The sequence below is a fragment of the Pantherophis guttatus genome, chromosome 4, assembly GCF_059756535.1.
Source record: "Pantherophis guttatus breed Tessera chromosome 4, ASM5975653v1, whole genome shotgun sequence".
NCBI lineage: Eukaryota > Metazoa > Chordata > Lepidosauria > Squamata > Colubridae > Pantherophis > Pantherophis guttatus.
The window spans coordinates 6,842,125-6,860,290 of record NC_142066.1 but is presented as its reverse complement, the minus strand read 5'-3'; the positions used below and the strand labels follow the sequence as shown (position 1 = coordinate 6,860,290).

General features: G+C 40.1%; 1 protein-coding gene across 1 annotated transcript; it reads left to right on the top strand.

Moving 5' to 3' along the window:
• Positions 1-417: 417 nt before the first annotated feature.
• LOC148113638 (vomeronasal type-2 receptor 26-like) lies at positions 418-17,519 on the top strand. Its single transcript, XM_087892298.1, has 5 exons — positions 418-658; positions 2,832-2,970; positions 8,219-8,510; positions 10,490-11,228; positions 16,618-17,519. Exons 1-5 carry the CDS (start codon positions 418-420, stop codon positions 17,517-17,519), a joined length of 2,313 nt encoding a protein of 770 aa, XP_087748424.1.
• The last annotated feature ends 647 nt before the right edge of the window (positions 17,520-18,166 follow it).

Here is an 18,166-nt window from a genome sequence, read left to right as displayed (position 1 = left end):
ACGCATCCCTGTGTGCCCGAAACCAGAAGAGCAGCTGCCCGGCGCACCTGGTCTTATGGTTTCTGGTGGGCATGCGCGTGCAAAGACCAGCTGGCTGGTGCACATACATGCACTGGAAACCAGAAGAGTGTCAATGAAGCACTCACTCCAGCCTGCCACTGAGAACAAGCCAGTGCAGCCCTTCCAGGGGTGGGTTTTACTTACCTTTACTACCAGTTCACAGCGGGGCATGTGCAGAAGTGTTTTGATGATGTTGGGGTTGGTGGGCAGAGCCTCCTGCCAGTTTTACTACCAGTTCTATAGAACTGGTGTGAACCGGGGGCAACCCACCACTGAACTCTTCCCCCTCCGACTACTTCTGCCAAGAGAGTGTGACCACTTCCCGGCCAGTGCGACTCTTACCCAGGTGCCGGACAGATGTACATCCTGCACAGACTCAGCTCCTGTGCAGCCCTGCTGCCCCAGAAGAGCAGTTACAGCAGTGGCAGCTGCAGGGCAAGGGGCAGGAGCGACTGGCCCTTACTGGTGAGCTGGGCCCTCAGCGGTGTCTCCATGCATGAGGATCTGCGCTCTGCTTTGGCCCTCCTAGGTCAGCTCGCCTCCCCGATGGCAACTCCTCCTCCTCCTGGCTGCTCCAGCATCCTGGCCAGAAGCGGCAGTGCGATAACCGCCCCCATCCCTTCACCACTGCCCCTGGCGGCAGCAGCAGGAGATGGGGTGGGCAGCTGTCCCACCAGCAAATGCTGCCTGGCTGCCCTGTGCACCTGAACTGGCTAGTGCTTGTGACTACAGACACACATCAGTGCCATGGGGTGGAGGGCTGGGGCCACGCAAGAAGCCTGCTCGGATGGGGAGGGAAGGAAGCCCCAGCCCGTCTGTCCTGGCCAACAGCTCTGCTCCCCTAGGAAGTGACCGCTTTGATCCCCTCTCCACATCTTTGGCCCATAAGCCACTGCCCATTGCTCTTCCAGCTTCCGGCATGCCAGCCAGCTGGTCTTCACGTGGACGGGAGTGCTAGAAACTGGAAGAGCAGCCGCCCGGTGCACATGCATATTTTCGGTTACTAAATGATGCAAAGTTTAAATCCTGGCTTTTACTCAGATTTTCTATTATTTGGTGAGGTTTTTTCCCCTCCTTTCTTTCTTACTTTTCCAAAGTAGAAAATCATCCAAGTTTTAATAGTCAGAGAATGGCTTTGAAATACCCCTCTGAATTTTTCCAGTTATCATAGAAATAGCAATAGCACTTAGACTTATATACCACTTTACAATGCTTTACAGCCCACTCTAAGCGGTTTACAGAGTCAGCATCTGTGGTGGCATTCAGCTGGTTCAGACCGGTTTGTGCAAACCGGTAGTGGAAATGATGGATGGGCCTGCCCACTCACCCCGGTGCTATGCCGTCCTATTTAGCCACATTTTCTAAGCCGGGCACATGCATGCAAGCTGTGCATGTGAGCAAAGTGCACGTGTGGAAGGTGCGCGCGCGGGGCGAACCGGTGGTAAAAATATGTGAAACCTACCTCTGGTCAGCATATTGCCCCCAACAATTTGGGTCCTCATTTTACCCACCTCAGAAGGATGGAAGGCTGATCCACCTTGAGCCTGGTGAGATTTGAACTACCAAATTGCAGGCAGCCGGCAGAAGTAGCCTGCAGTACTGCATTCTAACCACTGTGCCACCATGGCTTATCATGCCACAAAGAGAAAAGAAATTAGGACATATTAAATTCAATATCCTTAAATATATATATATATGTCCAACAGTGGAAGAAAAAAATGCTGAAGGCATAATTTTGTTCCCCGCTAGAATTATTCTAAAGATAATAATTTGTTCTCTTCGTAAAATCTGTAAACACTAGAATGGAATGGAATGGAATGGAATGGAATAGAATAGAATAGAATAGAATAGAATAGAATAGAATAGAATAGAATAGAATAGAATAGAATAGAATAGAATAGAATAGAATAGAATAGAAAACATGGAATGGAATGGAATGGAATGGAATAGAATAGAATAGAATAGAATAGAATAGAATAGAATAGAATAGAATAGAATAGAATAGAATAGAATAGAATAGAATAGAATTCTTTATTGGCCAAGTGTGATTGGACACACAAGGAATTTGCCTTGGTGCTTATGCTCTCAGTGTACGTAAAAAGACAAAATACATTCGTCAAGAATCATAAGGTACAACACTTAATGATAGTCACAGGGAACAAATAAGCAATCAAATCATATTAGGAAACAGTCAATATAAATCGTAAGGATACCAGCAACAAGGTTACAGTCATACAGTCATAAGTGGGAGGAGATGGGTGATAGGAACGATGAGAAAATTAACAGTAATGCAGACTTAATAACTAGTTTGACAGTGTTGAGGGAATTATTTGTTTAGCAGAGTGATGGCGTTCGGGAGAAAACTGTTCTAGTGTCTAGTTATTCTGGTGTGCAGTGCTCTATAGCGTCGTTTTGAGGGTAGGAGTTAACTAAGACTTTAGAGAAATGAAAATCAAGGAACAGTCTTTCCCATGGAGATTAGGTAGGAGAAGAAAATGACACACAAGCCCTGAGATTTCAACTGCCCCAAAATTCATTTGTGTTCAGTGCCATTTGGAACGTCTGCATATAAGCACTATATGCAAGAAGAATCAGGGCTAAAACTTAATCTTCATCCTTACTCCTAATAGGAATTTTGAGACCGGTGAACGCAGACTAATATTGGAAGATCTGGTAGTGAAAGTTCTATACTTAGAGAGCATTTGCTGCCCAAATGTTCTTTCTTCTCCTATTTCCACTTTTAAGAGTTCAATCTTTGCCCTGTGATCCAGGTGATCCCATAATTGTCCCGAATGAATGGTACCAGGAAGGGGACCTTGTCATTGGTGAAATGGTATCCATGGCGAACTACCATTTCAACGAACTCTCATTTCAGCAGCATCCCTCTCGGGAATATTTTGGCAATCCAGAGTAAGGAATTCTTATCTTTTCATCTTTGTGGCATCTCTAGGTAGAGGGATTGTAATAAATAGGGGGGGGGGTGAGTAAATTTTCTTCCCATTTGTCTGACGTGGTGTAGGGTTTCCTGCCTAACAGGGGGTTGGACTAGAAGACCTCCAAGGTCCCTTCCAACTCTGTTATTAGATTATATTATGTGGACCCTTTCTGATGAAAGATGCAGCATGATGGAATATGGAGTGTAATAATGCTATTGTTTGTTTATGATGCAACAAAATTCTATGTTTGGAAAGATGATATACTGTATAGATAGATAGATAGATAGATAGATAGATAGATAGATAGATAGATAGATAGATAGATAAATAGATAGATAGGGATAGATAGATAGATAGATAGATAGATAGATAGATAGATAGATAGATAGATAGATGAGAGAAAGAGAGAGAGAGAATCTTTTCAGTTATAAAGAGCGCTGTAGATAAATTTCTAATTCTGTCTTTCAAATGAACTTTGTTTGAATTTGTATGTTGATGCTCTCTTTAAAAAAAAATAACAAATCAGTAAATTCTATTCTTATTTATTCTTAATAGACTGAGGTTATCTTTTAAAGATTGTTTTCATTTTATTAAATCCGTGTGTCTTAGAGATTTGTGATCCAGCAATTTATATTCACCTTCTCATGTCATTTTCTTAAAAACAAAATGAAGTATCTTAATGAGAACACAAAAGTCTTCTTTAGCCTACAGCCCAAAACTCCATGAAAACTCAAGCAGTTACTTGTCCAGATCGAGTTTTCATGTGCTTTTTTAAAAACAGCTTTTAACTCTAAAGAATAGGTGGCAACATCACATGAAGTGTTAATACTACTTTATAATCCCTTGGTAAGGCCACACTTGGAATACTGCATTCAGTTTTGGTCGCTACGATGTAAAAAAAAATGTTGAGACTCTAGAAAGAGTGCAGAGAAGAGCAACCAGAAAGAGTGCAGAGATGATGAGGGGACTGGAGGCTGAAACATATGAAGAACGGTTGCAGGAACTGGGTATGTCTAGTTTAATGAAAAGGACTAGGGGAGACATGATAGCAGAGTTCCAATATCTCAGGGGCTGCCACAAAGAAGAGGGAGTCAAGCTATTCTCCAAAGCACCTGAGTGCAGGACAAGAAGCAATGGGTGGAAACTAATCAAGGAGAGAAGCAACTTAGAACTAAGGAGAAATTTTCTGACAGTTAGAACAATTAATCAGTGGAACAACTTGCCTCCAGATGTTGTGAATGCTCCAACACTGGAAGTTTTTAAGAAGTTGTTGGATAACCATTTGTCTGAAGTGGTTTAGGGTTTCCTGCCTCAGCAGGGGGTTAGAGTAGAAGACCTCCAAGTTCCCTTCCAACTCTGTTATTCTATTCTATTCAACATATCTTTTCTTTTATGTACACTGAGAGCGTATGCACCAAGACAAATTCCTTGTGTGTCCAATGACGCTTGGCCAATAAAAAATTCTATTCTGTTCTATTCTATTCTATTCTATTCTATTCTATTCTATTCTATTCTATTCTATTCTATTCTATTCTATTCTATTCAACATATATAGAAAAAAACAAGGAATGATTTGGCGAAGAGCGTAAGATTTGCTTACTCTGAATATGGAGTGTAATAAAGCTATTGTTTTTTTTAAAGATGCAACTAAATTCTATGTTTGGAAAGATGAAACAATAGATTAAAATCTCCTTTATGTCAAAAGGAGAATACCTAGGGGAAAATATATATATTAAAGTGTTTTTCCAGTGAGACCGGTCTATCAGGCAATCTGGTCTACCCAAAAATGGGACGGAGCATACTGCTTCCAATTCCGCCTTTCAGCTCCAGTCCAGGAGCCTTTGCAGGCAGTTTCTTCTGCAACAAACTATTTTGTGTTAAATTTAAATTTACCAACAAAGAAATAAAGGGAGACTATAGCAGTGGCCAAAATTGTGGAAACCTTTTGGGAAAAGTGTATTTTCTAAAACTAGCTAATAACACCACTTTTCTTTGGAGTAGTACCATAAAGTTATATATCAATGGAAAGATAATTTAATCAAGAATGTAATGTAATAACCTTTATGAAGGATTTGCTATTAGAATAGCAGTTACAGTATAAAGAAGACAAGTGAAACATGTAGAAAAAAACGAGATATATAAAAATTATCCCCATAGAAAAAATGAGATATACAAAAATTATCACCTCAGTTAATACTTAGTTGGGTAAGCATGAATTTAGCATGAATGATGGCCTTACAACATCTTCCCATGGAGTGAACCAAGTCTTTTAGTTCTGCAGCTGTTATGATGTAAAACCAAGATTGAATGATTGCTTCTATTAAGTGGGTTTTATTGCTGTGTCATTTCTGACTAACAAGTTTCTTTAGTTGGCTCCATAGATGTTAAATTGGGTTAAGGTCTGGGCCATTCCAGCAGTGGAATAGGATTATCTTGAAACTCAAAAAAAGTGGTGTTATTAGCCATCAAACCTCAAAAATACACTTTTCCCAAAAAGTTTCCACAATTTTGGCCACTAGTGTATTATTATTATTATTTATTATTATTATTATTATTATTATTATTATTATTATTTAATCTTTAGTGAGATTCACAGCCTTTGAGGCTGGTTAATAGCTCAGCAGCTCGAGTCCTAACCAAGGACCTAGGAACTGTTAAGGTATCGTTGGAGGATGTAAGCTGTTCTGAGTAAGGTGGTTTTTTGTAGAGTCAAAATGTTCAAGTCCGGCAAATTTAGAATTTCTAAATAGCAGGGTAGCCCTTTGGGTATTGCTCCAAGGGCTCCAATTACAATCGGGACAACACACAATTTCTTTTTCCACAGTCATTCAACTTCAATTTGTAAGTCCCGGTACTTTGTGATTTTTTTCTTGCTGCTTATCTTCAATTTGTGCATCACCAGGTATTGCAATGTCGTCTTCTTCTTCTTCTTCTTCTTCTTCTTCTTCTTCTTCTTCTTCTTCTTCTTCTTCTTCTTCTTCTTCTTCTTCTTCTTCTTCTTCTTCTTCTTCTTATTATTATTATTATTATTATTATTATTATTATTATTATTATTATATACTTTATTCATTAAACATGAAACTCAATCATGAGCTTCATGTATAAATTTATGTGTTTATGAGTTTAAATTTATGTGTTTATGAGTTTATGAGTCATGAGTTTCATGTTTAAATTGAATGTTCAGTTTCAAAATGCATCACAAATACCACTGACTGATGCTAATGGTTGATACAGGTTGCTGCCAGCATCCTAGGTATCAACCAAGTCCCTTCTTAAGATGTACGATATTCCAAGTAGCACAGTTTTTTGCAGTTCCGCTGGTGTTATTGCAGGAAGCTGCAATTTGTTGATGTATCTTATAAAATTCTTGGACATGGTACCAAGTGCCCCGATGACAATGGGTATCATTGTTACATGTTTCATCCATAGCCGTGGAGTTTCGATGACCAGGTCGCAATATTTCATGATTTTTTCCAGTTCTTTTTCTTTGACTCTGGCATCTCCTGGTACTGTAATGTCACTAAATTGTACATTTCAGTTTTAAACAACTGTGATATCTGGCATGTTGTGTTCCAAATGATGATCTGTCTGTATTTGAAAGTCCCACAAGATCTTCATCTTCTCATTTTCTATAACTTTTTCCACTTTATGTTTCCATGACTTTTTGGATACAGGTAAGTTGTATTTTTTACATAATGACCAGTGGATTAATTTAGCAACTCGGTCGTGTCTAGCTTTGTAACCAATTTGTGAGATTTTGCTGCATTCACATATTAAATGTGAAACAGTTTTGACTTTGTTGTTGCAAAGTCAGCAGTTTGGATTGTCAGTGGATTTCTGTATCTTTGCTTTCATGGCATTAGTTTGTAGTGCTTGTTCTTGAGCAGCTAGTATTAAACCTTCTGTTTCTTTCTTGATGGCTCCCATCTTAAGCCATGCCCATGTAAAGTTGTCATCACATTTTCCTTCAATGTTTTTCAAGTGCTGTCCATCCAAAGCTTTGGTTTTCCATCTATTTAATCTGTCATCCAGCTGTTTTTCCTTATATTCTGCCTTTGTTTCTGTTGTTTTTATAATGTTCTCTGTCTTCACAGCCTGCAGCAATTTTTCTGTACTTTGGTTCACATAATCATTCAAACTTCGTTTTTCTTCTTCTACAGTTTGATGGATTTGCAATAGTCCTCTGCCCCCTATTTTTCTTGGCAGGTACAACCTGTCGATGTCACTTCGTGTATGTAAAGCGTGGTACATATTCAAAAGTTTGTGCGTTTTCTGGTCCAAGTTTTCCAGTTCAGCCACAGTCCAGTTGATGATTCCAGCTGAGTAGCGTATCACTGGAACTGCCCATGTATTAATGGCTTTAATTATGTTTCCAGCATTCAGCTTTGATTTTAATATTTTGTGGACCCTCCTGATGTATTCCTTTTGTATTGACTCTTTGACGTTTCCATTCAAGACGATATCTGCTTCCAATATGCATAGGTATTTGTAACCATCATCCTTTGCTAATGCTTTTACTATGTTTCCATTTCCCAGTTCTATTCCTTCTATTTTTTCCATTTTTCCTTGCTGCATGGATAATATAGCACATTTTTCAAGTCCAAAGTTCATTTTGATGTTGCTGCTGAACAGTTGAACTGTGTTGAATATTGATTTAAGTTCAGTGGGGCTTTTCGCATACATTTTTAAGTCATCCATGTATAGTAAATGGTTTATCTTGCCATGTTGACATGAGATTTGGTATCCCAGTTTTGTGTTTCATAGGATTATTGTCAATGGAATTGTCATGTTGAATGGTAGTGGTGAAAGTGAGTCTCCCTGGAAGATTCCTCGTCTGATGTTGACTTCACCAATGTTCTCCCCATTTGCTGTTAGAACTTTATTAACTGTTAGAAATTATATTATTACTATTACTATTGCTATTACTATTATTATTATATACAGCTACAAGAAATGTGGAAGTTTCTACCTTGTAAATAGAGCTTCCTGTGAACTAGTTTATAGCGTGACAACAACAGAACAATTTTACTTCTTCAAAACCAAAGAACATTTTTGTCAGTCAGGAACTATGTGAAACTTTAGACAAGAACCTCTAGTTAGTTGTCATAGACTAAGCAATAGAAATGGATCCGCCATTTCATATACACATGCATACGGAGTGAAGCACTTGTGATAATAATCTAGACGTAGTTAATGGTACCTATAAATTATCCTATTTTCAGAGCGCTGACAAAATTCTACCAGCATGTCCTTTCCTTGGTCTTTGCTGTGAAGGAGATAAATGAGAATCCAAAAATCTTGTCCAACATCACTCTTGGCTTCCATATCCATGACAGCTACTACAATGCTATGATGACCTATCGAACTACTATAGACCTCCTCTTCAGGTCACAAAAATTTGTCCCCAACTATAAGTGTGACACCAGGAAGAATCTCATTTCCATCATTGGGGGACTCAGCTTTGAAACTTCCTCCTATATCGCTAACCTTTTACAGTTTTACAAGATTCCACAGGTAGGATCTTTGAGAACGGAGGCATAAAAATTCCCTCCTCCTTTCTTTTTCTCAAGCAAGTTTATCAACAATTGATTGTCTTTCAATGATTGCACAGGAAAACAGTTTTGGTCATACAATAGAATTAGATAAATGGCAGAAACTGTGGGACAGGAATTACAAATTAACGATGTCAACTGCATATAAAGAAAATCTGTATAAAATGTTTTATAGATGGCACTTTGCACCGGCGAGGTTAGCAAAGATGTTTAAAGATAAGTCAGCCAAATGTTGGAAGTGCCACCAGATAGGTAAAGGTAAAGATAAAGGTTCCCCTCACACATATGTGCTAGTCATTCCCAACTCTAGGGAGCAGTGCTCATCTCCATTTCAAAGTTGAAGAGCCAGTGCTGTCCGAAGATGTCTCCATGGTCATGTGGCTGGCATGACTAAATGCCAAATGTGCACAAAACACTGTTACCTTCCCACCAAAGATGGTCCCTATTTTTCTACTTGCATTTTTTACATGCTTTCAAACTGCTAGGTTGGCAGAAGCTGGGACAAGTAATGGGAGCTCACCCCGTTATGCGGCACTAGGGATTTGAACCGCTGAACTGCCGACCTTTCGATTGACAAGCTCAGCATCTTAGCCACTGAGCCACCGCGTCCCTATATACCACCTGATACCTAGGTCTTATTATCATATGTGGTGGACATGTGTAGAAGCAAAAAAATACTGTACAAAAATACATGGTGGAAAAGATGATAAAACAGCACATTGATTTAAAATCAGAAATATTTTTGTTGGGGGTTTTACCTGAAATTTATAGTAAAGAGAACATATATTTATTCATGTATTAACCGCAGCTGGAATAGTATTTGCATGAAATTGGAAAAGTGAAGAGGTCCCGGCTGATGAGAATGTGATTAGGAAAATATTAGAATGTGCAGAAATGAACAGATTAATGCTTGCAATTAAGGAGAAAGGACAAACTGAATATTATATGATATGGGGATTATTTTATTCAATTGTTATAGAATAAAAATGGAAGTTGGAAATAAAAGAAAGAGATTAAAGAAGAGTAGAAACTATGTCAAGATAGAGATGTAAACATTGTAATTGTTATTATTAGGATTATTATGCTCAATATTATTATTGTATTCTTATTAGAAGATATGTTAAGAGGGAAAAATGAATAAGTTACTATGTTCAATTGTTCAATAGACTACAAATGTAAGATTAGAGAATTAATATTAATGTAATGAATGTTGTTGTAAATTTTAATGGTTATTGCACAGAGCTATTCGTATCCAGATGACACGCTGTTTAAGGGAAAATTGTATGTTTATCTTTTTTTAAAAAATAATAACTTTTATATTTAAAAAAAATTGATTGTCTCTGAATAATGTCCACATAGCTCAACAATCTGATCAATGTTGACCAGTATTAGTTTCACAAATAGCAAAAGAGAAATAGATGGGTTTTTTTAATTTATTTTATTCATAAACATTTTGAATTCTGTGTATCGTCAGGGTGTATCATTTACAAAAGAAAAAACAAGGAAAAGACAAAAAGAAATATTAACACATATACTAGTAGCAATAGTGATAACGTAACAGAATAGTTTGGCTAAATTTCTCTTTATATTGGCTTATTTATAATTTTGTTAATTATATTGGCATATTTATAAATGATAAATCATCTTTATATTTAATTCATACATAGCAATAATCTAATTTCTACCTCTTCTCTCTAACCACTCATAGAATCTATTCCGTATCAAGTAATATTCTGCCTTCTCTGTCTTTTAGTTTTAAAGTCAGTCTGTCCATCTCAGCACAATCTAACATTTTCCGAATTGCATCCTCATCTGACGGGGTGTTCTCAGTTTTCCAATATTTGCAAATGCAATCCTTGCTGCTGTCAGTACATGCAAAACTAAATATGTAAGAAATAGATGCTGGTATTGACAGTATAATATGTGTTTCTTTTCTTTTAGCTTACATATGGGTCATTTACCCCGCAGGATATTCATAGCGCTGAGATTCCCTTCTATTACTCCATGGTCCCAAATGAGTCCACCCAATATATTGGGATTATCCGACTGCTTCAGCATTTTGGGTGGAGATGGGTTGGGCTCCTTGCTATTGATAATAGGCACGGAGATTATTTTCTGCAGACCATGGAGTCCCTCTTTTCCCAGCACGGAATCTGCTCTGCTTGTACACAAAGAATTCCTTTCTTAACTTACTGGGATAAATTATTTGAGATGATGAAGAAAGGGAAAAACATTTACAACCAAATCACTACCAAACAGATCAACACCTTTATCATCTGCGGAGAATCTTTGTCGGTTATATGGGTGACGAGTATCATTTTTTGGATCGATCCCGGACATGGGCAGAGTTCTTTGGGGAAAGTGTGGATCATGACTGCCCAGATGGATTACATATTAACAGGAATGCAAAGAAAATGGGATCGGCAGCTCTTTGATGGGGCCATTTTTTTAACCATTCACTCCAGAGACATTCCAGGGTTCAAGGAATTCCTGAAGGTCATGAAGCCTCCTTGGATTCAAGAAGATGGGTTTTTCCCACTTTTCTGGGAACAAGTATTTGATTGTTCATTGCCATCTCCTCCTATGACTCTTCTGGATGATGACACTTGTACCGGAGAGGAGAGGCTGGAGAACATTCCTGGGGCACTTTTCGAGGTGCAATTGACTGGGCACAGCTATAGTATTTATAATGCTGTTTATGTATTGGCTGAAGCTTTACATGCTCTCTTCTTACTTCGATCTAACCCCAGGAATTTGGTGAGGCACCAATTATCGGGATATGAAGACGCACAACCATGGCAGGTGAATTGTGTGCTACAACTACTTTATACTAGATAAAGGTAAAGTTCAAAGCAGGGGTGAAATACAGCAGGTTCTGACAGGTTCTGGAGAACCAGTAGCGGAAATTTTGAGCAGTTCAGAGAACCGGTAGCGGAAATTTTGAGTAGTTTGGAGAACCAGCAAATACCACCTCTGGCTGGCCCCAGAATGGAGTGGGAATGGAGATTTTGCAATATCCTTCCCCCAGGAGTGGGGAGGGAATGGGGATTTTGCAGTGTCTTTCCCCTGGAGTGGGGTGGGAATGGAGATTTTGCAGTATCCTTTCCCTACCACACCCACCAAATCACACCCACAGAACCGGTAGTAAAAGAATTTGGATTTCACCACTAGTTCATAGTTAGGGTGATGTGATTCCAACAAGGAAGAAGCAGTTATTAAAATGAACATCTGTCCTTTGGTAATATTTAGGTGTATAATTTTATTTCCATCACTTTACTATGTCTTCTATTACGTTCCCTGGACATCTTCAGGATGCAAGGATGGCTTAAATGAATTAAGATCCAGGGCCTGGTTTTCAAACCCTGTAGCATTTTAGACATATCACCAGTGGTGGGATTCAGTCTGTTCAGGCCGGTTGTTGTGGCTCTGTTACCTGAGCCTGTGTCATCGGCAGGAGAGGACTCTGAGAGTGAAGGAGAGGAGTTGGCAAGGCCTCCCTCTCCAGGACCCTCCTCTCTGGCAATGCCTTCGGTGTCCGCCGAAGAGCAAGAGATAGGGCCGGGGCCAAGCACGTCCACGCAGCCACAGATGGACAGTGATGAGGGTAATAAGTCTTGGCTGGATCCATGCCAGCGTCGCAGAGATAAGCGCGCACAACAGAAAAAAAGGTGTGCCCGAGATTAGGTTGAGTCACTGGACCACACCCCACAGGATATAAAAGGGAGCGTGGTGGCCAGTCAAACCTTGTGACGAACAAAGCTGAAAGCTTCCATGCCATTCTGCATTGCCGGACTTTTGCTACAGACTTTGCTGGATTATCTCTGGACTTGATTGACTCCGTAATTATTGAGCTGTTTCTTTTGATGTACCAGAAGTGGGAAGAAGTTATCTCTCCTCTTCATAAATAATAAACTCTTGGCAGGCAGCCACTAGGTTGTTGCCAAGTTCCGTTATCATAAGGAAGAGGATTTTGCCAGCTGTTTTGGTCTTTAACTCTTGAATGTCTGTTGGTGTGTGTGCGTGTGGTTGGGGACAGAACACCGGTTTGGGCGAACCGGTTGTTAAATTGCTGGCATAGAATCCATTTTATCCCTTATTTGACAATTGCTCAAACTATCTGATCCTTCTTATTACCTGCATATGCAGAGGCTTGTCAACAGGTTCTCAAAGGGGTACAGAAGTGGATTTCCCATGTTTTCAGAGTGTCTCCCTGAAAGGTATATTACAACCAAGATTAAATGACTCATACCTTTCTATTCTTCATTTTTCTATTATTTTTTTTTAAAATCCCAATAATATAGCTCCACCAATTTCTTAAAGACATGAAGTTCAATAATTCGCTTGGAGAGGCCTTGGTTTTTTATGATCAAAAGAAGATGGAAGGGCTATTTGATATCATCAACATAGTCACCTTTCCCAATTCCACCTTCCAGAGACGAAAGGTTGGAAAAGTGGATCCAGATGCTCTGAGTGGAAAGGAATTAGACATAAATGAAGACATGATAATCTGGCATAGATCATTTAACCAGGTATTGTTTCAAGGAATGTTTGTATGAACGTTTCTCAGATGGGTTCCTATCTACTTTTATCCTTCTCGGCAATTCGTGAAGATTAACAGGATTAAGAAATGACATAATAGAGTTGGAAGGGACCTTGGAGGTTTTCTAGTTCAACCCACTGCTCTAGCAGGAGAACTTATACCCGTGATGGTGAACCTATGGCACACGTGCCACAAGTGGCATGCAGAGCCCTCTCTGTGGGCATGCCAGCTCTCTCCCCAACCCAGCTCCACCTTGCATGCACGCGTGCCTCCCACCGGCCAGCTGATCTTTGGGTCTCTGCCATGCATGTGCGGGGGCAGGACCTTCCCCAATCTCCGCAGGTTCCAGCCTCCGCAGGTGCCTCTCCGTGGCAGGAATGGAAGAGAAAGCTAGGATATGCTGGAGGCAGAAACTGCAAAGATCAGGGAAGGCATGGAAGGTAGAAAATCATTTTTCTTCAAAACAATAAATCTTCTGCCAACATTTTAACATTGAAAACTAGGTGCTTCCCATTTCTCTGTGCAACGACTATTGTCACCCTGGTTATCAAAAAAGGAAGAATGAAGGGAAAAAATTCTGCTGTTACGATTGTGTTCCATGTCCAGAAGGGAAAATCTCTAAAGAAATGGGTAAGTTAAAAAAAAAAATCTTCTGATTTTGTGGCTGTACGGTTTGTGGTGCTGATTAAATCAGTTAATGAAATGAAATGAAATCAGCTCATTAAATTTTCCAGTCGTGCCTTCGTGAGATTTTATTCAGAAATTAAATGGGGAAATGCAATTAAATTCATAAGATTAGAAATGATAGGTTCTAACCATGGAATTTTCAAGTGTTGATGATGACCACAGCTGCGATATAAAGATATCTGCAAGAGGGACCTAAAGGCCCTGGGAATGGACATTGACAACTGGGAAACCTTGACCTCTGATCGTTCAGCTTGGAGGCTAAAGACGCAGCATGGCCTTCTCCAATTCGAAGAGACACTTGTTCGGCAGGCTGAGGCAAAGAGGCAGTCCCGGAACCAGCGAAATCTGAGGGCTGGGCAGGGGACGGAATGTATCTGCCCTCAGTGTGGAAGGGATGGCCACTCTCGAATTGGCCTTTTTAGTCATGCTAGATGCTGTTTTAGGACCTCTTTCCAGAGCACGATACTATAGTCTCTTGAGACTGAAGGATGCCAATGATGATAATGATGATGACATAACAATGATTACAACAATGTTTTAATTAATTAAATAAAATGTCCAGGAATGGGTTAGGCTTTTTATAATCAAACAACCATCCTAATAGCAATTTGAAAAATAATAACCATGAAGAGTGCACAAGGGGAGCAAAAAAATGTGATCATTTCAGAACTTTCTTTTTGTCAAATACAGACAAAATATAAGAAACAAAATGATTAGAAAATTAAAATATCTGCATACTGTATATTACGTAGCGATGGTGGCACAATATTTAGAATGCAGGAATGCAGGCGGACTGTGCTCATTTCCACAGTTTGAGCCTAACCCGCTCAAGGTTGTATCAGTCACCCATCCTTCCAAGATCAGTAAAATGAGCAGTCAGATTGTTGAGGGCAATATGCCGACTCTGTAAACCACTTAGAGAGGGCTGTAAAGCCGGTGGTGGTATTCAGCCGGTTTGAACCAGTTCTGGTAAACTGGTAGCGGCTGTTCTGACCTAGGCTTCCCAAGAGCATGAAGCAGACTCCTTGTCCCGACAAAAATCCCTTTTTATTAAGTTACTGTGAATTCCTCTCATTCACATCCAGCAAGAAAGAATTTATAGTCACAGACCTTATCTGGCTTGGAGAGCTTCCAGGCCGATATCTTCAAAACTTGGCAATGAGCCATGAACCAATTAAGCGAACTAATTGTCTCCTGCAAACTCCACTCCCCTTTTGATCCTCTTTATTCCCTATTTGGGGGCGGGGGTGACATTCACCATCCATCTGTATCTTTACTCCTGAGTTGACCCTTGTTCCTTAGCTGTTCCCTTCTCCTGGCAGCTCTGTGCATGCACACATTGGGAACAGGCTCCAGCTGTTCTTCTGCCCCACTGATGTCCGACTCCGAAGGCATCTGACAACTGTCAGACGAGCCTGGCCCCATCTCTGCCTCCAACGCAGAGCACTCATCAGAGCCTTCCCCCGACTCCAGGACTGGCCCATGTTCCTCCCCAATCTCCTCCCTGTCTGAACCTGCCACCAGCTCCACTGGCCTTTGGTGGGCCACAATAGTGGTGACCTGTGAGTGGGCCTGCCCACCCACCCTGGAACTATGCCATCCTATTTACCCACGTTTTCTAAGCCGTGTGCATGTGTGCAAGCCGTGCGCATGAGTAAAGCGCTCACATTTTCAGTGTGCAATAAACTGGTGGTAAAATTATGTGAAACCCACCTCTGTGTAAAGCACTAGGAAGTGATATACATCTTAGATGTACACTTATACATCTAAGTGCTCTTGCTATTATAAGGACTTAAATCAGTGGTGGGTTGCCCCCGGTTTGCACCGGTTCTATAGAACCAGTAGTAAAACTGGCAGGAGGCCCCGCCCACCGACCTCGATGTCATCAAAACGCTTCTGCGCATGCGCAGAAGAGCACACGTGCAGGCAAGCAAAGTGCGCGCGCGCGGCCCCACTGCAAACCAGTAGTAAAGGTAAGTAGAACCCACCCGTGACTTAAATGGCTGGCAGGCAAGCAGGAAGGAAGGAGGAAGGAGGAAGGAGGAAGGAGGAAGAATTGTTTTTTCAGTGAAAACTATTCTTATTGATGAGAAATACAGAAACACACAATACAATGTGCCCAATTATATAAGAACACTCTCAAAATATCAAAATGAAATTTATAAAAGTAAATAATTATTTTTTGGGGACCAGGGGTGGTATAGTAAGTATACACTTACTATAAGTAAGTATACACTTACTTTCCCTACAGGTTCACAAATGTGTGCGCGCACCCTAACCCCATCCACGCATGTGCCTGGCCTTCTGTGCATGCAGTTTACTGGCACATGCGCCTTCCCAATATGCGCCCAGCCTCAAAAACATTCCTAAATAGGATGGCATAGAGCTGGGGTGGGTGGACGATTTCCGCTACCGGTTCTGATGAACCGGCTGAATACCACCTCTGTCAGAGGAAACAGGACAAACTAATGAAGCATTTATTGTCGCAATAATGCAAATATTATACTGTAGATGTTAGGAAGAATATAAATAAATTATTCCCTATTTAAAATCAATTCTTTTTTATTTCCAGTCATATTCTCCTTATGGGGTAAACACAAGAAAGGAAGTTTTAAAAGAAACATGGATGGTGATATTCCTGGGGTTTGCTATACTTTTGTACGTTTTTAAAGGAATCCTTGACTTAATTCCAACAACACACAAACCATACATAGGGAGAGGTTTAAATATATTTTCCTAATGCGGGTTGTATATTTTGTACCAAACATATAAATATCAGGGTGTGGATAAAAATGAAAATTCACAATTATAATTCTTATGAATCTTTTTTTTTCTCTTTCAGACACTGCTGCTTGCTTTCAATGTCCTGATGATCAATATGTAAACCATAAGAAAGATGGATGTATCATGAAAACAATTAACTTCTTGTTTTATAAAGAAGTTTTAGGACTCAGTTTAGCCATTGTTGCTACTTTCTTCTTCCTTACCACGACATGGGTGTTGGGAACATTTATTAAGCACAAAGACAGTCCCATTGTCAAAGCCAATAATCGAGATCTCACCTACACCCTCCTCATCTCCCTTCTGTTCTGCTTCCTCTGCCCTTTCCTTTTTCTTGGACAACCTGGGAGAGTCACCTGTCTCCTCAGACAGCCTGCGTTTGGCATCATCTTCTCATTGTCCATCTCTTGTGTGTTGGCCAAAACCATCCTTGTTTCTCTTGCCTTCAAGGCCACCAAACCAGGATCTCGGATGAGGACATGGGTGGGGAAAAGACTGGCTGTTTCTATTGTCCTTCTCTGCTCTCTAGTCCAAGCTAGCATTTGTACTGTGTGGTTGTCCACCTCTCCCCCATTCCCAGAATTAGACATGCATTCAGTCCCTGAAGAAATGGTTCTACAATGCAATGAAGGGTCAGTTGTTACGTTTTATTGTGTCCTGAGCTATATGGCCTTCCTTTCATTTGCCAGCTTCTTTGTGGCTTTCCAGGCTCGTAAACTGCCTGACAGCTTTAATGAAGCCAAGTTCATCACCTTCAGCATGTTGGCCTTTTGCAGTGTGTGGGTCTCTTTTGTCCCAACGTACCTGAGCACCAGGGGAAAAGCCATGGTGGCTGTGGAGATCTTCTCCATTTTATCCTCCAGTGCTGGGCTCCTAGGTTGCATCTTTTTCCCCAAGTGTTATATTATTGTTTTGAGGCCTGATTTAAACAACAGGGAACAACTGATAAGAAGGCATGTTTAAATACTTTTTTATTTTTATTTGTTTATTTTTTTTAAATTTTTATTTTTATTTTCTATTTTTATACATAAGCTTTTAGGTTGGTAAGATTAAAAAATTGAAATAATTATAAGTTTCTTTATCTTTCCTAAAAGGTTACCAAGCTTACCATCATGATTTACTTGTAGCTCTGAAATCTGAGTTTATGGGAACTTAAGTTATTTTTTCCCCAAGAACATCAAAACATGATTTTTTTTTTAAAGTTAAACCAGGAGAAAAAGTGTCCACATACATTTTGAGACGACAGAATTATAAAAACAAAATAAAACTGAAAAAGAAACAAATACATACATGCTATACATGACCCCAGCATACTAAAAAGCAGAGACATCACTCTGTCAACAAAAGTGCGTATAGTTAAGGCAATGGTTTTCCCAGTTGCAATGTATGGCTGTGAAAGTTGGACCATAAGGAAGGCTGAGTGCCAAAAAATTGAGGCCTTTGAACTCTGGTGCTGGAGAAGATTCCTGCGAGTCCCTTGGACTTCAAGGCAATCAAACCGGTCAGTCCTAGAGGAGATCAACCCTGACTGCTCTTTAGAAGGCCAGATCTGAAGATGAAACTCAGATACTTTGGCCACCTAATGAGAAGGAAGGACTCACTGGAGAAGA